Genomic DNA, 24,965 nt, shown 5'->3' with positions numbered 1-24,965 from the left:
CTTCAAATCTCAGGGATGTCATTTGCTGAAATGCAAGGATAAAGGTCAACAGGATTGGGCACTAGATGTGAAAGGTAAAAGAATGAGAGGGCAAGGAAAGAGATGTTTTTGGCAGCTTCAGATGGGATCACGAGATCAGCAGAGGGAAGTAAAACAGTTCGGACCAGGATTCTTTCATCCATATGCCTGTCCAAGAGGCTCTTAAGTACCCCTAATGTTTTAGCCTCCGCCACCATCCCCGGCAAGTCATTCCAGACACTCACAACCCTCTGTGTAAAAAACTTACCCCTGATGTCTTCCCTAAACTTACCTCCATTAATTTTGTACATATACCCTCTGGTGTTTGCTATCGATGCCCTGGGAAACTGGTATTTCTCGTTCATCTATGTGCTGTCTAAGAGTCTCTTAAATGCTCCCAATGTACCTGCCTCTACTACCACCCCTGGCAGGGTGTTCCATGCACCCACAACTCTGAGTAAAAAACTTATCTCACACACCCCCACTAAACTTTCTTCCAATCACCTTAAAATTATGTCCTCTTGTACTTCCACCCTGGGAAAAACTTCTAATCTATCAATGCTTCTTAACATCTTACTCACCTCCATCAAGTCAAATCTCATCCCCCAACACACCAAAGTGAAAAGCTCTAGCTCACTTAACCTATTTTCACAAGACATGCCCTCTAACCAGGTAGCTTCCTGGTGAATCTCCTCTGATGCCTCCATATCCTTCCTATAATGAGGGGACCAGAACTAAACACACAACATTCTGCTTTTCATTCATAGCCTTAATAGGTACAATTAAATACAGCTTTTTTTAATATGTGTGTTTAACCTTGCGTCCTAGTCAGAGAAAAGTTTTCACTGTAAATATATTCCAATATAACCACAACTTTTAACCATAAATTTATGGATGAAATATTTAGATGGAGACGCAACGTAAAGATTTTTACTCCTCGTGTATGTGAAGGATGTAACAAACAAAGTCAATTCAATTCTTTGACGAACACCAGCAGTTCCTACTCTGTACTCTAGCTGGACATGATTCCATATCAGAATCATATCAAAGGTATACATGCAGGAAACCATATATACGACTTTCAGTCAGGCTTTAGACCTACATTCCAAACTGAAATGGACCAGGTAATATTCCAAAATATTCTGAAATAACTTCAATAGTTTGTACCAAAAGGGAACTCACAAAAGATCAGCAGCTGTCAAGACTCATTGCTCAAAGCAGCCATTAAAAACTGAAAATGGGCTTAGTTATTATTAAGCAACACAGCGGTTATTTTGATGAAGTAGAAAAGCAGTCACTGAATAATTATGTGTTAGTAAGTCACACCAATATGAACATTTTGTTTTAGCTTATACAGTTTAAGGGAGGTATTAGCACTTGAGAACTGATAAAGTACGAGTTTTGTGGCCTGATATACATGACCTTCACATTCACTGAAAGATTGAGGTGTGTTGGCTGACATGTTTCATAATAGTTCAGGATTTCAACAAAAGGACATGGAGGATTTTAGACATGGTACTAAACGTCTTGCTTGGGCAAGATCCAAAGAGGAATTATGTTCTGGACCCACAAACTGGGATAGGTCCACCTAACCTTCCAGTTGCTATCTGCATGAGAATGGCTGGCCTCACCACATCCTCATTTGTCATATAGACCAATGGGTACACGTAACCAAACGCTCACTACCAACCATCAATCTTTGCAACAGTAACGCCTGGAGAACGATATAGAACCACTCTTATTCTTTTTGTGGTTGGAGAACTTCCAGAATAAACACTGACATTTGTTTGAAACAACTGAACTTGTAACAAATTTCAGTTCATTTTTGTAATGTACACTAAGTATAACCCAAACAATGCTTCAGCTTATGACCTTCCATCTTACAATCACAGAAAACATCTCAGGGCGGGGGTGGGGGGGGGATGCTGCTATTCTATTTTTAACACTAAGCTTTACAAAAACACCCCCAATTCCAGACTTGCTGCCTCTTTGACCCTAGCAGCCTCAACATGCACCATCATTGGCAATATTACCTTCAGTTTAATTTGTCCCAATCTATAGAATCATCTGTCTAAGCTGCTCAGACTTTCCTACTTTCTCTGTCTCCTTCTCAAAATCTCTCTATTTGACCAAGTATTTAGTCACATTGACTAATCTTAGGACTGTAACATAGTTTCCCCATCTGTAAAGTACATGTTATCACAATATTCTATATAAAATATTCTATATAGAAATTATTTGTTGCTGATGTTAACATTTCTATTCAATTTCAGAACATTTGATACACAGCACACATTTACTGTTTATTTCACAGCTCTAGACAACAGTTGGATAATTTTCCTGCCTGATAAAACCAGCAAAGCATGCCCATCTGTAGTTGCACTGTGACAGGTGGTGCTTAATGTTTTCTTCATCTAATACAGTCCTTGTAATGAAGCTACCCCAACAATATGGTTTGATAGGGAATTCCAAGATTTTGACCCAAAGCTGACGAATGATTGTTCACCTTCTCCATCACTCAATGGCATATTTGAACCTGCTCCTCATCCACTGTCTCACCATACTTCCTAATTCTGCATTTTGCTTACTGTGCTAAGATGCATCAATATTAACCTGAACTTACTCAGCACAGATCCACAGATCTCTGGGTTTCAGAATTCTAAAGGATTTATAAATATCTGCACAACAAAATTTCTCTATACCTTTACTCTAAATGGTTGATCCCCATATCCCAAGTTAATGCCTCTAGAGCAGGGGTGTCAAACTCATTTTAGGTCACGGGCCAGATTGAGCAAAATGTAGCTTCATGCGGGCCGGATCAGTCGGACGCGTGCGAACGCAGCTTTCGTTGCCTCCGTTTTTTCAGCCTGCTCTCATGTGTCTCAGTCTCTGCTATAACTACAAAGTGTTTCACTTTACAAATTCCGTTTCTTATGAAGAAGACTGCTGAGCAAGACTGCCGAATAAACACTAAAAACCCTGAAAACCTGGTACCTGAATAAACTCAGCATTAGCCATATCATACGCCATAGGCGCTTCGATTACTGGGGCCAGCTTTAATAGTAATTAGATATTATCTTGCGGGCCAAAGATAATTCCACCGCGGGCCGGATTTGGCCCGCGGGCCTTGAGTTTGACATATATGCTCTAGAGGATCCACACAGGCCATTTCTCAGACATCAATGAGTTCATGATTTTGTAAACTTCAATAAGTTGGATCTATTTTTACTCAAAATCTCCCCTAACAAGCAACCACTTAACCCCAGAAATAATTTAACTGAGTCCACCCTGCACCGACTCTAAAAAAATGTCCTTCCTCAGATTTTCTGTCTGACTGAGAACTCATAAGTAAATATGTTTCCCTTGCACTCCAAACATTTTTATCCTCTAAACTGCTGGATGTAACTTCATAGTTCTGCATTTTATCAATTTTTTTCTTTAATTTCTCTCTAAATCATCAATGTTCACTAATTTCTCACTAATTTAAAAAAATTTGTACTTTTGATTCTTCCTACCAAAGTGAACAACCACACGTTTTTCCACCTTATTCCATCTGCCTAATACAGTCTGATATCTTGCAGGTAAATGGGTGTGAGTTTGGGGTTTCGGTACAAATGCAGTCAAACGCTTTCAGATTGAGAGCATGGAATGTGTTATTTTGCTGCCTTTCATGTCCAGTGGAGGAGCACAGTCTGGCTGAGATCTCCAGTGGTTACCCTACCTCTCAGTTTTTGCAGCTGCTTAGAATTGGAGGCCTCATTAGTTAGGAGGCAAAGGGGAAACCAAGCTTTTTGCCTCCCAATTGATTTATTTTAGTTTAATTTTTTAAATTAGATTCAAAAGTCTTAGACACTACTTTTTAAAAAAAACTTTTCATTCATTTCCATCAAATATTAGTAGTTTAAAATGCCCTTCAGTGTCAGAGACGTTTACACTGAATACTTGCACAGTTGTGAATGAGCCTTTGCAGACTGTCTAAGCTTTAATAATAATTTTAAGTGACTGCTGTCTGAGTGAAATTTCAGAGGCCCCACCATCATTCAGGCTATTCAGTTGATATATGGCCATTTCCTCTCCCTATTCCTGATTAGCAATAATTCATTTACCTTCACTCTACTGAGAATGTTCCATAGCAGGGAATTTTGAATGAACATCCCTCAAGCATTCATTATCTGTGCAGCCATCTGTTTAGAACTCTAGACTATGCCAACTCATGCAGTGGTTTTGCCAATTTTCAGTCCTCATGATTTTCACAGTGCTTTCTCTTCAGCAGCTTTAATTTCATTAAGTTCAATATTTTGTTCCTCAGCATTCCCACTATGGTGCAGAAATGTCTCAGCCAATTTGTTATTCCCCACTTTAAGTACTTGGACTTTTAATCTAAGGTGCTCACATTTATTTCCGATAATCTCTTCCTTCTGCAGTGTTGAAGATCTTAATGCTTTGAAATATTTCTTGTTAATTTACCCTTGTATTCTACCTCCTTTTAAAAAACAATTGGTCATCCACTATGATTGTTAAGTCTATGCTGATGATTTATTTAGTAACCTAGTAAGTCTTATCACCCTAATACATTAGGCACAGACGAATCACCTTCTCCTGTAAACTTACCCTATCCTAATGTCATGCACGATATTTCCTGGCTTTAATCAAGTTGGGTTCCAAATAACCGGATCCTTTATACTTGTTCATTTATCCTTGTAGTTGGTGGGGGATGAAGACATATAGGCTTCATATTCATTCCCCTTGTCATTGTTTTCAAAATTTAAAAGGTCAGAAATGAAATAACAAATGTTTGAAAAAGGGAACAAGAGTAATTCAAGGCCTTTAGTGTCACAGGGCTGAATTGCAGTAGAAAGTGCCATGATAATCGGCCTTGACTTTGACAAATTAGATGTGCAGCTTGTGCATTTCCTGGTACTTCTCTGATTTTTGTGCTAACGGTTTTACAGGTGAGCAGAAGGAATGGAATACGTTACTATTTTACTTAAATCACTATTGCAAAAAAAAGCTTCATAACCAGCATGTTCCGCAATGTTTCCCAGAAACAGGCAGTTTTTGAAAAGCTTCAAGTTTAAATTATAATTTCTATTGCATGGTGAGCATATGCATCTATGGAAGAAAAGGAACATGCATTATCATTGGATCTTTATCGTTTCCGATTTGAATGCGTTTATTATGTATCTGAGATAAGCCTAGCGAAAAAAAGACTTACAACTTCTTACAGTATATGCTCCTTCAAGGACAAATCTCACATACATTTCTACCTCCACACCTCCTGAAATAAAATCCTTTTCCTGAAGGTCACATTGTCCTGAAGTTGTAGCTTCTAACATTTACAATGTTTATACAGCAGCCACAATGAAGGAAAAGTCTGATACAACAAAACACTACAACTACCATAAACTATTTACACGTAGCTTAATAAAAACAGTAAGTCCTATTGTAAATACAAACTGTGAAGCTTGTGTATGAAGAAAAAATGTTACATTTTTGAAACTTACCACTATTCTTAAACAATAAAGGTACATTCTAAAAGCAAAACTCAGGAGGGAAAATCTCATTTGTCAGCAGGAGGCTGTAAAACTACTAACAACTCCCATTTGTAAAGCATCAATAAGGTAGTAAATCTGTCTCAAGCTACTTCACAGATCAAAACTGATGCTGAGCCACACAAGAAGACCTTTGAAAAACTGCTGGTACCTAACTCCATGAGGTAGGTTTCTAAAAGCATCTTTTAGAGAAGGACAAAGAAAAGTGGTTAAAAGAGCAAGACACAGTTATTCATGGTAGGAAGATTTTACTCAGGATTAAGTGAGATGGCAATATTAGAGGAAAGCAGATACCACCCATTTTACAGTGGCAAGCCTTTACAGAAGTAGACAAATGAGGAGATTGAAAATCAATAGTGAAAAGGTTTATGATAAAGAGACTATTTGATTAGTACCTCATATATTGCATACAATGGATACTCCTGTAGAATCACACAGCACAGAAACAGTCTTTGGCCCACAGAGTCCATATCAACTATCAATCACCCATTGCACTAATCCTATTTAATTTCTCCACAGTATGACGGAAGCTGCTATCCTGTCTTTCTTTGTTTCCCAGGAAGGAGGAGACAACAACTTCCATCATATCCAATGGGATCTAGATCAATGCATAGAGCAGGTGCTGCCAGTGCCAAATGACCTGCAGTTCTCCACCCCATGCCTCAGAATTGAATGGCTCCAGCACTTGCCTCATTCCACCAAAGACAAACCCTCACAGGCAGCTTTGCCACATTGGATCAGAAATGATTCGTTGCTGGAGACCATGAGTACAAGATCAGAAACTGAAGCAGATTCCCAGCAGAATTACAAGGGGGTGGTTTGGTGCCAGGCTCCCATTCAACCAGTGGATGGAATGGATGTTATGCTTTAAAGTATGGTAGACTTGAAGCTGTGAGTGTGCAGAACAGATCACGAATGCTATAATCAATCAATGTTCTGCTTGAAAGAGCTGAGCACTGCAGGTAATAATATACGTGTAGCTGAAAGAAGAGCATAAAGCCAATTCTTGAGGTACTTTTAAAAAGCATGGAGATCATGGAAAGTTGTGAGATTAGAGAAGTCCACGTATAGTTAGATATAGCAACTTGTGGAGAGGCACATTAAGCATGCATTTACATTCATCTGCTAATGCATATTTACTCTAATTTCTTAATAATAGGAGTGGAGGAACTTTCTTGTCGACAGCACTCTTATGCCTGTCCATGCTTGCATATGAGTTGGCAGGCAAGTCAATTTCTTAAGGATTTGGCAAAAATTAAACTGAGGATAATTCAAAACTTCATGAATTCAAAACCCTCCCAATCAGGAAAAATTTGTAATGAAAATCTTCAGCTATTTTAATCTACTCCCTTAGCTATCCTACATTTTCAGCTCTTGGTGTTTCACTATGTATAACTATCTTATTGCATGGACCATATTAACATAACTGCATGTGTGCAATGGTAATTAATGAGCAAAAAGAATACACTGAGTAATTAATGTTTGAATATTCACAGGTTCCTTTGGAAGTTTGTAAAACCCTCCCACTTCCACATCTTACCCAAGTGCTAAGACAAATGAAAAAAGTTCAATTACAATTTCAAGCTTATTGTCATTCAACCATATACAGACAAAGAAAACTATGTTCCTCTGGACCAAGTTGCACAACACTGTGCATATATAGTGTAGGCCTCCATTAGTCTCGATAGACCATGGATTTGCGCCTTGGACAGTTTCCAGGTTTTTTTTAATGCAGTTGCCCAAGCTGCAAGTCTCCCCTCTCCACACCACCGATGTTGTCCAAGGGAAGGGCATTAGGACCCATATAGCTTGGCACTGGTGTCGTCGCAGAGCAATGTGTGGTTAAGTGCCTTGCTCAAGGACACACACGCAGCCTCAGCCAAGACTCGAACTAGCAACCTTCAGATCACTAGACTGATGCCTTAACCACTTGGCCACACGCCAACACTGTGCATATAACACATAAACAACATATAAAGTAATATTACCACAAATAAATTAACAAATAATAAAATATATTCCAGAAGACTGACATTTAGTATAAGGTGCATTTACAAATCAAAAAGTAAACAGAATAACACTATTGGCTCTTCCTAAGTGATGAGACTTAGGTGCAGTAGAACATCTACTCAAGCCAATTCTATTGAAAAATATTTACAAGCTTAGGTACAAATTGTACATAATTAGCAACAAGAAGAATTCTGCAGAAGCTGGAATTTCAGAGTAACAACACAAAATGCTGGAGGAACTCAGCAAGTCAGGCTGTTTCTATGGAAATTAATAAACAGTCAATGTTTTGGGCAGAGACTTACTTCAGAACCAGAAAAGAAGGGGGAAGATGCCAGAATAAGAAGATGGGAGGATAGCTGGAAGGTGATAGGTGAAACCACCTGGGTAGGAAAGGTAAATGGCTAGAGAGGAAGAAATCTGATAGGAGAACGGGAAGGAGAAGGGGACCCAAGGGAGGTGATAGGCAGGTGAAAGAGCTAAGAGGCCGGAGAGGGGAATAGAGAGGAGAGGGGAAGGGAAAAATAAGTCTTTGTAAGGAAAGATGTATATTCATGCCATCAGGTTGGAGGCTACTTGGACAGAATATAAGATGCTGCTCCTCCTCATTAAGGTTGGCTTCATCGTGGCAGAAGAGGATGCCATGGATTGACATGTCGGAATGGGAATGAGCATCGAAATTAAAATGTTTGGCCACCGGGAAGTTTAACTTTTGGCAGACACAGCAGGATTGCTCAACAAAGCTGTCCCCCAATTTACAGCGGGTCTCACCAACGTTGAGGAGCCCACATCGGGAGCACCGGACACAATAGATGACCCCAGCGGATTTGTAGCTTGAGTGTTGCCTCACCTAGAAAGATTGCTTGGGGCCCTGAGTGGAGGTGAGGGAGAAGGTGAACGGGCAGCTGTAGCAATTAGACCGCTGTCAGGGATAAGTGAACAGATAAGGAAATCACAGAGGGAACAATCCCTGTGGAAAGTGGAGGGGAGGGGAGGGGGAGTGTGAGGGAAAGCTTTATTTGGGGGTTGGATCTCTTTGGAGATGGCGGAAGTTGCAGAGAATGATGTGTAGGATGTGGAGGCTCATGGGATGGTAAATAAAGACAGGAGGTACTTTTTACTTAATTATTCCGGTTTTATTTTGTACTCAGACATTCTGAAACGTGCTGATATCCTAAATAGCAAGTAATAAATTCAGGTTTCATTAAAAGTAACTATTAAGAGCTAATGAAATTGATGTTAAAATAAAGGCAATGTAACACAACTGAGCCTCTAACAGCCACTCAAAATGCAATTTAATACAGTAAGTGATATTGCAAATCAAAATAATATAGACAAATCAGTTTTGATATAAACAATGTCTAGAAGATCAGGATTGAACATAGAATGAAAAGGTACAGTAGTCATTTCGATGTGAATTTCAGTAGCTCCATTACTCCTATTATTTTTACTGAGAAGACATTATTTCCAGTTTTATTTCTTTCAACTGTTCTTAAAGCATAGCAGCTACATGGAAGCAGACGCGTATGAAAACATGAAACTTGGATGAGTTGAAACTGCACAACGATCTTGTTATGGATCCACACTCAATGGCTACTCTATTGGGTACATCTGTACACCTGTTTGTTAATGCAAATATCTAATCAGCCAATCACGCAGCAGCAACTCAATACATAAAAGTATATGGACATGGTCAAGAGGTTCTGTTGTTACTCACACCAAACATCAGATTGGGAAGCAATAAGATCCAAATGATTTTGATCATGGAATCATTGCTGGCACCAGATGGGGTGGTTTGAGTATCTCAGAAACTGCTAATCTCCTGGGGTTTTCACACACAACGGTCTCTAGAGGTACAGAGATTTGTGCAAAAAAAATCCAGTGAACAATATTCTGTAGGCAAAAATGCATGTTAATGAGAGAGGTCAGAGATAATGGCCGAATTGGTTCAAGGTGACAGTAACTCAAATACAACAGTGTTTGTTGAATGCTGAAGAACATCTATGAATGTGTTACTGCAGTGATATTCTGAAGAGCATTGCTGAATGCACAAAACATCGAACTTCGAAGTGGATGGGCTATAATGGCAAAAGACCATGAACATACACTCAGAGGCCAGTTTATTAGGTGCAGGAGATACCTAATAAAGAAAACATTGAGTGCATATTGCATTGCCATCAGTTCCCCTTTCCTACCCATATCAATTTGTGACTGGTTGCAAGAACTAAATTAATGTAAAATGCTACCAAAAAAACAGAGTAACAAAGAGCTAAGAGGCTCTGTTTTGTTTCATTTTGATGGGATTTGACCTTCATTTGCTTTCAACCTTTCAGCAATAATGCAATTGGGTCACAATGAGAACTTCAGTTGACATTAACCAGAAGTTATCACCTTTGTTACTGTGTTCCATGATACCATTTATGCCAAAATATTGGCAGTATACCAAAGACCTCTTCAAAAGAAGCTTGAGGTAAAAAGCAGAAGCAAGGGTAATTCTATTTTGTGTACATTTAACAGAAATAGAAATAGAATAGAAGGAACTGTAACATATACTACAAAATGATATAAAAATTTGGACTTTATGCGAACAATCGTATCTTCAATATCTAGAATATATTTTCTACAACTGGAATGCAAAAAATTCTGGAGTTTACAGTACTCATTGAACAAATAGTTATTGTTCTGTTTCAAACATCAATAGCTGGAGAATTGCCTATATTCATCTGTTCCAATGAAAGTCAGTCCCAGACATACCACATCTGCTATAAGTCCAGAAATCAGAGGATAGCAGACAGCACCATTCTGACACCACGCTCTGCCATTGCATGGATTCCTGCAGTGCAATATGGCCTTGCTCAGATATTCTGGCATTATGCAGGGTAGTTACCCCTCCAAACAGATTTGGTGCAGGATTGTAAATCCCATTCATTGCATTGAGAACTCCAGTCCAGAAGATTGAGAAGAAAAAAGCAAGCTAAGTAACTTTAACTACATGCATGAATATTCAAAGATTTAAAGACTAATTTCATTCTTTTAATTGCAAAGCTTATCACTTTCTGTTATTTCTCACTGCAAATTCCAGCCCAGTACCTCATATATGCCAACAACTTTTAAACCTTGACAAACCTTACTTCTGAAATGTCTTTGAATTACTAATGAGAACTTTGGCCAAGACGTTAATTAGGCGGAATTGCCAAGCATTGTAAAGAAAATTCAGACATTGAACATAGGATACAACTTTTGCATTAGATACATATCCAAAAATCTGACAAACAGGCTAGACTTCCATTTACATCGAACAAAATCTAGAGCAGGTGACCAGAACAGGTAAAGCAATCCATGACTTTCAGATGACAATCAATGAGGACAGGCTGGACAGGATATACCCCAGGTTACTATGGGAAGTGAGGGAAGAGATTGCTGTGCCTTTGGCGATGATCTTAGCGTCCTAATTGGCGATAAAAGTCATACCATAAGATTGGAGGATGGCAAATGTTATTCCTTTGCTCAAGAAAGGTAAGAGATAACTCTGGGAATTATAGACAAAGGAGTCTTAGTACATCAAACTATTGGAGAGGATTCTTAGAGACAGGATTTACAAGTGTTAGGAGAAGCATAGTCTGATTAGGGATAGTCAACCTGACTTTGTAAGGGGAAATTAGTGGCTCGTGAGCCTGAATGAATTCTTCATAGAAGTGACAAGACAAGTCAATGAGCAGCAGATGTTGTGTATATGGATTTTAGTAAGGTATTTGACAAGGTTTTCCATGGTAGGCTCATTCACAAAGTCAGGAGGGATGGGATGCAGGGAAACTAGACTGCATGGATTTAAAATTGGCCTGCCCACAAGGTAGAGGAATGTAGTAGATAGAGTATATTCTGCCTCGAGGTTGGTGATCAGTGATGCTCTGCAGGTATCTGCTCTGGGACCACTGCTCTTTGTGATTTTTTTTAAATAAATGGCTTAGATGAGGAGGTGGAAGGATGGGATAGTAAGTTTGCAGATGAACGAAGGTTGGTGGCATTGTGTGGATAGTGTAGAAGGTTGCCGTAGGTTATAACAGGACATTGGATGCAGAGGTGGGCTGAGAAGTGGCAGAAGGAGTTCATCTGAAAAAGTGCAAAATGATTCACTCTTGGAACTTGAAGACAGAATACAGGGTTAATGGCAGGACTCTTAAGAGTGTGGAGGAACAGAGGGATCTTGGGATCCATATCCATAGATCCCTCAAAGTTAAGCACAGGTTGATAAGGTGGTTAAGATGCTGTATGCTGTGTTGACCTTCATTAGTCAAGAGATTGAGTTTAAGAGCCGCAAGGTAATGTCTATAAAACTCTGATTAGACCACGTGAGAGTTCTGTATTCAATTCTGGTCACCTCATTATAGGAAAGATATAGAAGATTTAGAGAGGGGCTCAGAGGAGATTTAGTAGGATGCTGCCTGGATTAGAGAGTGTGTCTTATGAGAGAAGATTGAGCAAGCTAAGACATTTTTCATTATAGTGAAGGAGGATGAGAGGCAGAGATGGGCAAGGTGACAAGAGGCAAAGATAGAGTGGATAGCCAGACTTTTCCCCAAGGCAGAAATGGTTAACATCAGGGGGTACCTTTAAGGTGAATGGATGAGAGCATAGAGGCAGAAACATTGGGGGTATTTAAGTGATTCGCAGTAGGCATTTGGATGAAAGAAAAATGGAGTGTGACATGGGAGGGAAAGGTCAGATTGATCTTAGAGTAGATTAAGGAGTCGGCATAATATCATGAGCTGAATGGCCTGTACTAAGCTGCATTGTTTCTTTGTTCTATAATCAACCTGGGATGTGTCTTCATTTCCAAGGATGTAAACAATTTTAGGGGGCCATGAGGAAGCAAACGTTCTCAACAAACACACAAATAATGAGGGTAAAACAGCTGTCTTCCCCCTCAACCAGTCAATGCCTGTCTTCAGCCATTGAGGATTGGCCCAGCATCTGAGAAATCTCATAAAGCTCAGATAAACTTACAAAATATGTTAAATGGAAAGCCAGCCCCTCATTGGATATCTTATTAAGAACTTGCCTGCTGGAAGATTAGGTACCCATCTCTTATTAAATTCAGAAACAGGTTGGCTACATTTTGGTCAGAGTTGTGTTCGTACTCTTTTAAATCTGAACTCATATCCCAACCTAACTCATTCAATGGTCCGTAACACATCTGCCCTCTGAGCCTTCACTGGTGAGCCTATAAATCCTCTGCTATCATGATTACTCTTTCCATTGCTGGGACAATATTAAATGCCTACTTGAAACTCAGTTTCCTCTCATTAAGTAACCTCCTTTATGTAGGCATATCCTGAGCACCACAAAATACATGATTCACTATCACTAGCTCCAAACTTGTACCATGTAATCACTGGTCAGTAACCCATATCTGCCAAAATACCCATAGCTGTTTCATCTGAATTTGATCTCAGCCAGCTAAATTTCTACCACTGTACTACAGACCTGCATGTGGATCATTCAAGTTGTTTGACTATGTAAATCACATTTTCAATTTTCTTTTCTCCTAGTTTACCTGCCGTCAGCAATTCACTTACGAACTATGTCCCTTAGCACCTGTACACATGGGCCTGTTGTTTGCAATAAAAATGTTTTCCATACTTTCCACATTGTTAATTCACAGTTCTGCTGTACCAAGGAGAAAAACCTAAAGTGGTCATCTTAATTCGTACTATGTCTCTAAATAACAGATACGAGCAGTAAAATCTTGTTTTACAACTTCGCAGCTTCACAACTGAGAAAATACCCTCAATATTTGATGAAAGGCCTTGAATACGTACTCGTGTAGCCAATCCCATCAAGCTGTCATCCCCCACCATCAGTTATCATGTTTGGCATCATTCTTCCAATGCAAATGTCAAAGAACAACTCTCTTAATAACAATTCAGCACTTCAACTGTGTGATTTTTCTGTGCACAACTAGTTTATGGCATCATCCAACCAGCAGAGGGAGTTCAACAATAGAACCTCAACATCTCAAAGTCACATTCAGGGAATTATAAAACCAAAGTCTAGAAATGTCTCCTTTGTTATTGCACTTACAGCATACTGGCTAAAACAAAATCCCTTGAAAACATTAAGAGTCTGTGCCCTTTGTACTTTTATACTGATTCTTAGTTAATATTCTAGTTGGAATTCCTAACAAATCATTATTTACTTTGACCTTCACAGGTTCAAAAACAATTTTGTTTTACTATTTCATTTTGAATAGCCAAGGGTCTAATGTACTGCCAGCTACAGAACTGCCCCATTGCTGTCCTTTGGCTCAATCCAGATGGCCTCCTCTGATATATATTTTTTTTATATAAGACATCATTCTTCAACACAACTCTTTAAGTATTTCTTCAACCAACACCTGCTTCCTTTCAGCCACCTCTATCTCATCCACATTTCAGTTACAGATGCAATAATTTAATTATGCCTGCCTGTGCCCTCAGTTCATCTGCTTACTCATTCAAGACCGTTGTGAAACACGTGTCATTAAGCTCTGTCAAAGTCCTCTATCAACTTTCTAACCTTTGTTAATAAATACAAGTTGTTTTTGTCACTAATTTTTAAAATGTTTTTATTTCCCTGCCTTCCATCTCCAGCTTTGTATTTATTATTTCTGAATTAGTAAGTTACCAGTATTCTACCAACTGCTCAAAAATAATTTATGTACATGATCTAAAATATGAAACGTACAATTAAATTTTATGGGCCTAATTCAGTCTTTCATTTATTGTTGATCAGAGCCTATTCCTTTTGTAAGAAAGCACTGCAATTTACTACAAAATATCATTGCTAGAAATAGCAACAGTAAAATTATCAGCTTCTGTATCCTTAATCCTGCAGCAAAACATTAGGAATAATGTGTCATAAGGTTTGATTCCTGGTACATGAATTTCATTAAATTTTGTTCTAGGACTGTTCCTTCCAAGCATATTATGAAGCAATATAGTTGTTTTCAAGCAGAACCAGTTATCAATATATTTATACTTTTGTCTTTATATTCCTTGTTTCTGACACTGCCGAACTGTATAAATCATGTTGACATCCATCTGACTACATGGATTCTTAAGTTTCTCAGAAACGCTACTTAAATCTGCACTGGTTTTCAGACTCTGCTAGTAACAGGTAGCTCTCTAGTCTTCTAACACCATCGAGTTTAAATCCAAAGTCTGTGCACAACTCTTTCCCGCATTGCCATCCTGGTATATTGCTCCCCTCCCTGGTGAGGAACAGAACTGCGGCAAAACACAAATTTGCACCCAATCCCTCCAAGGATCCACAATATGAATAACTGTTAGATATGATGAGTTATTATTTCATGCCAAAATAGTATTCATCGTCAGTAAAATTATTAGCTATAGAGCCATATAGTATAGATACAGGGCCTTTAGCCCAATGAGGTCAATCTGACCACTGTGCTCAACCAGTTAGTCCCAATTTCCTGTGTTCAGCCCAAATCCATCTAAATACCATATTATGACAAGGAAAATATTTTTTTGATTCGAAATAACACTGAACAATCAAATACCCTGCTTGGCCCCTCTATTAGTTATTGGTATCTCACTTCCCCAAACTCAGTTGCAATTGAACAAGTTTTTGAGCGTCAGATTAAACCTATGACAAATCTGAACCAACAGAACAGTACAGGGAGAGACACGGATGAGTGTGTCTGACCTATCGACATCCCGGAGAGAACAGCGACTCAAGAAATGGCATTGTCTACAGTAGCCCTGAATGATCTTGGTTGGAAGTTGGCTACAAATGAGAAATAGATAGAATCCAAGGTGTTCTTCGAGAACACAAGGTAATGATTTAGAAGCAGGAAAGCAAATTATTGCAAATAATTCTCTAGCTGAGGATCTATAAATATGAATGGATTCTTCTTAAAAACTTGATTGAGATAGTCAATGGAGAAGGGAGAAAAGAGGTGAATGGACTTACCACCCATGTTGAAGTTGTCTAATTTGGGAGGAAAAGTGGAAAAAAGCATCTTATCCAAGTAGTGAGAGACTGCAGTATTTTGCAATACAAAAAAAAACTTGGGTATTCCAGTGCATCATGAACAGAAAGCTAATTTATGCATAGAATTGTAATGATAAAAGTTATCAGAGTGTTATTGGTTATTGCTAGAGGAATTAAATATAAAGGTAGGGGGATCGCACTTCAGCTTTAATACATATTATTGAGACCACATCTGGAGTACTGTGTGCAGTATTGGCCTCTTTTACTTCAGGAAGGATGTCCATGCATTAGGATAAATCAGAGGTTTGTTAGAATAGTCCCTGAAATGGATGGAATGTCTTATGAAGGAAAGTTAGAATGGGCAGTTTTGAATCTACTGCATTTTAGAATGAGAATGGACTTTTGAACTACACAAGGTCCCAGGAGTCTCAAAAGGATGGACATGGAGATGTTTCCTCTTATGGGAAAATCCAGAACTAGTAATCACTGTTTAAGAAGAGGGTGGATGTTTAAAATAGAGGTGAGGAAATAATGTCCTGTGGACTGAGTATCTTTGCAACTGAATCTTAGAGGAAGCAGTCTTCAAATATCTTTAAGGTTGAATATATTTAAAGCAAAAGTGCACAGATGCTTGGTAAGCAAAGGAGGGTAAAGTTTCAGCAGGTTGATGAAAATGAGAAGTAGAGATTATAATCAGATCAATCACAATCATATCAAATGACAGGGAAGGCTTCAGGCACTGAGCGGTTCACTCTGGTGCTAATTGACAAGTATGTAAATTATTCATCAACAAAACTCAGAAAAGCTATTCCACACTTACACTTAAGAATATTTATTGCTACATAATTGTATGACATTACACGTGCGCGTTAGTTTACAAGAAGCTAAAGACAAAATGCCTCTGTAAAATTAACTTCTATCACTTAGAAAACGCTCCACAGAAGACATTCTTAAAATAATATAAAACAGCTCAAAGCCACAACAAAATCTGTCTGACATAGCTCCAATTGCCAACCTTACTAAAAGTGTTCACCTGAATTGAGTTGGGTCAGTGAAAAACACGCAGATTTCCCAACTATTACCTCTTAACTTGATATGGAACCAATATTAACTCCAGAACAAAAATACTATACAGCTGAATATCCTTTAAAATTAAAAGATAACATTACCCGACTATATCATTTCAATAGCATGCACTAAGTTAATATGCAAATACTGAAACAGTAAGTGTTACTGCTTATTCACAGGTTTCAGTTTCTGGTTAAACCAACAGCACAACTCGGGTAATGGACAATTTCCATCCTCACAAATGAAACCAGAAGAGGATGGATGCAGTCAGCTACCAGGGGCAATGGAATTTTCAGATCGCTGAAAAATAAGAAAACAATTCAGATTTAATGGCAGCGAGGATGGGGACATAATGGATAGGACAAAGGGAATCTCTTTGAAAGGGCAAGACCAAGGTTTCTATGGTGGTGATGCACTGTTTTGCGACTGTCTGCTTGTTAGAAGAATAAGGGAAGTTAGAGGCGTTGGGGGGGTGTGGAGGAGATGGAGTCAGGGAACACAAATACAGGAACTTGTAAAAAGCTGTGACAGGGATCTTAGAATTGGAAACTAAGGAATAATATTGGAAATGCCCAGAAGATTTTGTGGTGCCTGTGGAGAAAAACAGAACTGAGTCAAGATTACAGCTAGATAATAGCAGATCTGGACAGTTCTGATGCAAACAGAGAAGGCAAATTATCCAAATTTGTTGAATCTAATCTAATATTAAGTTCCGGTGACTGCAATATACCCAGTTGGAAGATCAAGTGCTGTTCTTCACACTAAGGTTGAGCCACATTTGGAACAGACAGAGAAGTCAGAGTGGAAACAGGGATTTAGAATGAGAAGCAACTAGAAGATCAAGGTTAGCTCTGTGGAATGAGCAAAGGTGAACTAAAAAAGCATCACCCAATCATCAGTTAGTTTCTCCAATGCAGATGGAAATGTATTGCAAGCAACAAATAAGCTATAGTAGGTTGGAAGTTCAAATAAATTAATTACTTCTTGATGTGGAAGATCTATTTTGGCCCTTGGGTGGTGGGAAGGGTCAAGGCAGAAGGTGAGGTGCTGCATCGCACAATTGAATGGGAAAATGCCAAGGGGAATCATAAAGAAAAGGCTGATAAATGAGGAGGGAGGAAAATGCTTTCAGTAGTAGAGCCACATTGAAGTTGAAGTAAACTGTAAAGCATATTCCATTGAAACTGAGGACTAGATGGGTGGAAAGTGATGTCTGCAAAGAACTTAATAAAAGGGCGTACCTTATGAAAATCGGTTGAGCAGCCTAGTGTTTTTCTCTTTGGGGCAAAAGAGGATGAGAGGCAAGTTGATAGATGCGTACAAGGTGAGATGTATAGATTGAGTGGATAGCCAGAGACTTTTTCCCCACGGCAGAAATTCCTAATACAAGGTAACATCATTTTAAGGTGATTGGAGGAAAGTATGGGGTGGGACACCAGAGGCAAGTTCTTTACACTTAAGAGTAGTGGGTGTGTGGAATGCCCTGCCAGGAATGGTGGTACAGGCAGATACATTAGGGGCATTTCAGAACTTTTAGATAGGCACATGAATGATAGAAAAAGTAGATGGCAATGTAGGAGAGAAGAGCTATATTGATCGTAGAGTATTTAAAAAGTCAGCACAACATTTTTGGGCCAAAGGTCCTGTACTGTTCTGTAAACCTTACATAAAGTGTGAAAATCACTTGACCTCTGGACAAAACTGTTGCAACTAAAATGAAATCAACAGAGTTTCTAGCCCAGTTCTATCATATAACATTATTTGCAATGCATAAGCTTTATTACTAAATGCAATCAGCACTTAGAATAGACTTCTGAAATTGCAGAATGGTCCACTATGCTTAAGATACTATTATGAGATAATATGCTTACACATACAAGCCATAAGACATCCAATAGGCATCAATTGAATTAGTGCAGGAGTGATGTCAGTCTTTCACTGGATATATGCAGCCTACAAACTAAAGAGGACCTCAATTCAGGAGATGATCTGCATCAAAACTATCTGTCCATTCTATGGATAAAGTTCATGAGTTCAACAAAGGAGCAAAGTCTTGAACTAATCCAGAATTTCCTACAATACTCTATTTTGCAGGCAAGTGACTCAACTGTTAATTGCAATGCTCCAAACATCATGATCGTGCCTGGGTGTCCCCATCCAAGGCTCCAAGTTCCATCAGTTAACAGAGGCAAAATATGGTTGCCTCAAGACTAAGACTGCTGCATGGTGACTTCCAAGGTCCTTTGTGGTTTACACAGTGCAACACTTTGCACTGGGAATTACTCCTGTGGGCTCACACAAAACTATAATGGGTACACTGCATGGAAAAGGCTCACTCCGTGTATTTAATGGACAAGATTTTTCGACCACTTGTTTTTGACAACAAATTGTATCCAAGACCAACACCCACTTAATCAGACCTGAAGAAGTATTTCAGCAAAACTGAGGATTCTGAATCAAGTAATTCAGGTTCGAATTTAAGCACGGCTATCACTGCGTCACTAACTTTTGAATAAGTACCTAATCACGACAAGATAACTACTGATGAAAGGTCCCAGAGTGTCCCATTTAGTATTTCTCTGTCCACAGCTGCTGCCTCATCTGCTTGCAAAGCATGAACCATACAATCAGATCAAAGCTCCTCAAACTGGGAGCAAAGGTTTCCAGCAACTCTACCATCTTCAACAACGATGGAGCCCAACAGGTATTCATTCTTGGCTGGAACATCTGCAACCATTCTCTGTAAGACTTAATCCATCTTGGCATTCTCCCAAGAACTCCAGTATCACAGAATTCAGTCTTTAGTTAGTTTGATTCACTCCACACAATGCCAAGAAATGGTTCAAAGCTCTACTCACAGCAAAGGTTATGTGACCAGGTGTTGTCTTGACTGTAATATTGGAGAACTGCACACCAGAACTGTCTATGCCTATAGTCAGGCTGCTTCAATATACTTACAATACTGCTATCTAAGAGACCATATGGAAAATTGTCCAAATGTGCCCTGTTCACAAAAAGGACAGATTTAATGAGGTTAATTACAGCTCAGCAAATCTGTTGCTCTATACTTCCAACAACTGCAGGATCTCTTGTGTTTATTCTCAATCATTAACAATGATGTATGGTGTTACTGACAGTGGCATCAATAACCTGCACACTCATTAATGCCCATTCCAGTTTAACACCAGGATATCCTCACAGCTTTCGTCCTATGTGGACTAAACAACTGAATCCTAGAGGTCTGTCAACAAAGGAAGATGGCTGTGATTGTTGGAGGTCAATCATCCCAGTCCCAGAACAATGTCCTAGCAGGCACATCTTCAGCTTTTTCACCAATGACTTTCATTATCTAATAAGATTTTAAGTTTAGACATCTGCTAATTATTGCCCAACAATTAATTCCATTCACCATTCTTCACCTCAGTTAATATTCAGGATTGCAGATAGATAGCAGATAGCCTTCAAAACAGATAAGTGTCCATCTCCAACAAGGCCAAGACATGAAACAGCATTTATCATTGCCAAGTCCCCCCAGCATCAACATCGCGGAGAATACCTTTGATGAGAATTTCAACTAAGTCAAAACTATGGCTGCAAAAATCAGGTGAGGTGGGGTTGCTATGGCAAGTGACCCACCTCTTGTCAATCAAGATCTTTTCACCATTTAGAGTGCTCCAGTCAGTAACATGATGGAACACTCTTGGTTTGTCTGGATTAACAAAGTATGAGCACCCAAGAAGCTTGATGTAACCCCTGCCTTACTGCTGTTTCATCCACCACTGCAAATATGCACTCCCTTTACCACTGAGGCACAGTGGCTTTAGTGTGTACCATCTACTAAATACACTATTGTTATTGAACTGGGCTAAACTGACAGCATGTCCCAAAAATACAAACTCTACGAACAAGAAATACAGGAGCTTCGGCCACGTGAGAACATCACCATCTACAGGTTCCCCTCCAAGTTACACATCATTCCGCTATAGAAACTTATCATTTCTTTGCTTGTTCTAAGTCCTGGGAATACTCCCCCAACAGTACTGTGGAAGATCCTTAACCAGGAAGATTGCAGCAGTTCATCTGCATTTATTGGGCATGCCTACCATCTTCTCAAGAACAAATAGGAAAGATTACAAATGGTGTTACCAGTGACATCAAAGGTGAGAAATTAATATAATGAAGGCAAACATTCATAATGTACAGAACAAACAGGTTTTGTTTGACACTAATTTTTTTAGTTACAAAAAAGATGACGTTTTCTGACAACCTGAATCTTGGTTCACACATAGTTTCCTTTTGAAACTGTTGTAACACAAATATTTATTTAGTAAATGCTTCAAAAAATCTTATCATATGTTCTACTAAGTCATCAACATCAAAATATATATTATAATACACTGTTTCCTTCCACTGCAAATTCCAGCATATTTACTGAAACCCGACTGCTTTAAGATGAAGCAAATTCACTGTAAGAAAACCCTTCTTGTGACCCATGACCATTCCGTAAATAATTAATTAACTGTACTGCTAGCTTTCTGCTTTCGTTTGAACTTAATAAATGACCACAATGATGATTTGCTTCAGTTCTCAGTCATTTTAAGAAGATAAATTTGTAAAATTATAATCTCTGGCAGATCAAAAATGCTGGTCTAAATCTCCATGGTCTGAACCAAGTACATACATGCAAATGACATGTCTCCAGCTTTGATACTTCTATAATTTTAATCACACAAATGTTGAACTGAGGTTGTTGCAAGACCTTACTATACAGCTAGATAAAATTGCTGAGATTATTGAGCTGACACCAATACATTTAAATATTTATATTTAGCAGTGATCTTGCTGACAAATGCAGCACATTGTGTACAGGAATGCTTATGGACATTACCAACAGATTCTAGAGCCAGAGTGACCACAGTTAAAGGAACCAAAATAAACTATTCAAAAAACTCTTTAAATACAAAAATATTCTACAAGTACATACAAATAAAGACAGAATAACGACATACTGAATGATTTTTACCCAGGAACTGGTTGAGAGAGTTTAAAGCTTTTGCATCACAGAAATTTTTAACTGTTGAAACATACTTGATTTATTTTAGTATTTTCAATTTGGAACTACCTAGAAGTGATAAAGTACTTACACATAAAGCCTCTGGAATGAACATGGTCTGAACATTTGTACTCCAACAGCCTCCATCTTTTCTTTTTCCTGAAAGGTGTTTTGTAAGCCCTTGGAGAACAGTGAAAGTCAAACTCTACGGCAGTATATGTGTCACTGGGGGTGGCTCCAGATAAGGCCCTGGCAACTCCAATCCTAGCAGAGCTTTATGCTTAAGTAGTGCCTACTGTCTGTCTGCAGCAATAGACCTGTTCAATCCAGCACCTGCATGTGATATAATGGGCCGGTTCCTTTACTGAAACTGAAATTTTCTATTTACAAATATCACCTAACAGAAAATTACCCTTGCTACCTCCCCAAGATATACCTATTCGACTTGTCAAACATTGCTGGCTGTTTTCCACAAATCCATACAGTTCTATTAGAGAAAACACTCTAGTAGTGCAAATATCTGAATAAATTTACCTGTGTTACAAAACTTCAATGTAGCCAGTCAACATAAAAAGACTGCAAATTAATACCACAAAACTATAGTACTTCCTTACTCAGGTCTGTTTCCATCATATAGTGGAAGTGTCCACCATTTAATTTGCAGACATGTGCTGCAAGGAATTAGAGCATTGGCATGTTAGCATGCGATTTCAAGGAAAAGAAAGCAAAGCTATTGAACTCAAAACCAAACAAACGTAACCAATCCTGGATTTTATCCTCAAGGAACTCAAACTATTAGCTCTCCATTCTCTTTCCCTTCAACATTTGCTCTGCATTTTCAGCATTATTTTGATCCCAAGGTTTCCAGTTTTTACAGGTTTACATTTGGACATATTCATCTTTTATTATTTAATTGCACTGACTTACTAGATGCCCATATCAGATTCCCAAATAAGAATTTACATTTTCTACTTAAGTTAACAGTTTTCTTTAATGCAGATTTCCCCCGCTATCCGAAAGTTCCTATGAAACCTTTTGTAAGCCAAAATGGCGTAAAGCGAAGAAGCAATTACCATTAATTTATATGGGAAGAATTTTTGAGTGTTCCCAGACCCAAAAAATAACCTACCAAATCATACCAAATAACACATAAAACCTAAAATAACACTAACATATAATAAAAGCAGGAATTATGCCAATTAAAAGAGACCACTTTGCTACTAGCAGAACCAATAGTAACCGGCAGCTTTCAAGATTCTTTCTCTCTGCGTGTAAATAGTACGAATGGTGGACGCAGGCAAGTTCAATGCACGCACAATGTCTTTATTTCGTTCACCACAATCGAAACGCTTAATTACGCCCAGTTTTACGCTAAGCATAACACCCTTACGAGCTCTCTTAGGCCTTTCTGAAACCTTAGGACACATCTTGCTAACGGATGCACAAAATAAATCGAGATAAAGCACAGATGCTCACAGACACGGTTCAAAGCTATGGCGGCTTGATGCTGTGATGCTGAGTGTAGTTCCCGGGAAAGGGGCTTGGTGGCGCCACTCTCGCCGCTCGGGGTGCGCGCTGCCTCTATAACGGCTCGCTGCAAAACAAATGCTGAACGCTACTTTCACTTTTCGCCTTTTTTCGTAAAAGTGAAATCCACTAAAGATTTCCTTCAGTTAGCGAAAACAGGTACTAATGTAGGTCTTTCGTAAAAGCGAAGTGGCACTTCATGGAAGATATGATATGGATAGATATATATGCACGAATGTAAGGGTTCACACAAAAACATGCATATATTTCATATCATGTGAAAGTAAAACAACTTCCCAAATTCAAGAGCTTTTATTGAAAAATGCACTTCCTTAAGTTAGCATTGTATTCAATCACTCACCAAGTCAGCATATTGCATATTTCTCATGTTTAATTGCTCTTATAGTGAATAGTATGGGAGATCATTTCAGAGGACATTTAGACTAACCATATTACTGTAGGTATGGATCTTATGAGATAAGGATGTTAGATTTCTTTTGCAGAAGGATGTTAATTAACTATTTGGGTATTGGCATCAGTCTACGAATTCTGTGGTTACATACCTTTCGCTAAGGTCTGTGTTGTGTTTGGGAGCCCACTCAGCCCAATCCAATACATGGGACATTCAATTTGTGAGGTCAGTTCCATTTAGATGAAGTGAATGAAATCCCAATCCTCAAAAGGCAGATGGGGTAGGAAATTGTTCATTAACAATTTGAGAGAGGCTTAAAAAAATAAAAGTGTTTAAAGGGAAATTCAGAATTGTTGTTAATCATTCCAACGATTTATACTGAAGCAAATGTCCATATTTCAGAATAGACTCATTGGGCAAGAAGTACAGCAGAACACACGGGTTGGCTGGGTAAGAGAACAATTTGATGAAGGAATAAAGCAATGCAAAACTTCAATCACTGGTGAAGGCTAGATAAATGGAGGAAGTGACTTTCAAAAATGGACTGAGTTTCAAGGAATTAAGTAAGATCCTATATTGCTGATAATTTACCATAATTGTCTTCAGAAATCCCCTTCACATTACCTAACATCAGAAAATCTGGGCCGTTATATAAAAGTGCATTTCTTCTTGCAAGTCCTTTGGATTAAAAAGAAATTCTGATGGTATCACAAAATATCGCTGAGCATCTAAGCTATGCTCCCTCAGTCAGCAATTGAAAAGTGTGAAATATATATATATAGCATATTTAGAAAGAGTGAAACTCACACCTATCTTCAAACTGGCCTTTTAATCAAATGTAAACACTATTTCACTTCCATCATGAATCAATGATTTCAAATGTTAATACACAATATTCTCCTTAAAAGACAAGTGCCAAGTTGACTAACATCAAAAATCAAAGTTTGTATTTACCAAAAAAAAACGAGTAGTTAAGTCATCAGCAATCAAGTACATGGATTCATATATAAATCTATAACATTGCACAGACTTTTATCTGGAAATAGATAAGCACTGACGCCAATATAGCAGGCATAAAGAGTGGCATTAAAAAGCTGAAACATCTAGTGAAAGCAGATTTACACAGAAAGAATATGTATGTTCCAGGATTTACAAGAATGCAGTTGCAGAGTTTCACTGGTTTTCAGATCTGAGTAAGTAGGCCTAAGCAACTTATAAATTACTCATGGCTTAACAACTGCAAAGTTTAGTTTAAACAATGGATTTGGTATCAATGTTATTAATTATATAATACTGAAATAAATATATTAGATTAACCAAGAAGCTTTATGTATTA

At 38.4% G+C, this 24,965-nt stretch overlaps 1 protein-coding gene across 4 annotated transcripts in view; it reads right to left on the bottom strand.

The window, feature by feature from the left end:
* Positions 1-24,965, bottom strand: part of LOC140741873 (microphthalmia-associated transcription factor-like) — a 254,237-nt gene that overhangs the window by 141,477 nt on the left and 87,795 nt on the right. Inside the window, exon 1 of one of the 4 annotated variants that reach the window (XM_073072373.1) lies at positions 21,782-21,888. The exons of the other annotated variants lie outside the window; for them this stretch is intronic. Coding sequence (XP_072928474.1) covers positions 21,782-21,837 — 56 coding nt within the window. The 5' untranslated portion in view covers positions 21,838-21,888. Of the gene's footprint in view, positions 1-21,781; positions 21,889-24,965 lie in introns of those variants that run through there. 4 annotated transcript variants of the gene reach the window in all.

Source organism: Hemitrygon akajei, chromosome 19 (genome assembly GCF_048418815.1).
Source record: "Hemitrygon akajei chromosome 19, sHemAka1.3, whole genome shotgun sequence".
Classification (NCBI taxonomy): Eukaryota; Metazoa; Chordata; class Chondrichthyes; order Myliobatiformes; family Dasyatidae; genus Hemitrygon; species Hemitrygon akajei.
The sequence above is the reverse complement of the archived record's forward strand: the minus strand, read 5'-3'. Positions and strand labels throughout refer to the sequence as shown.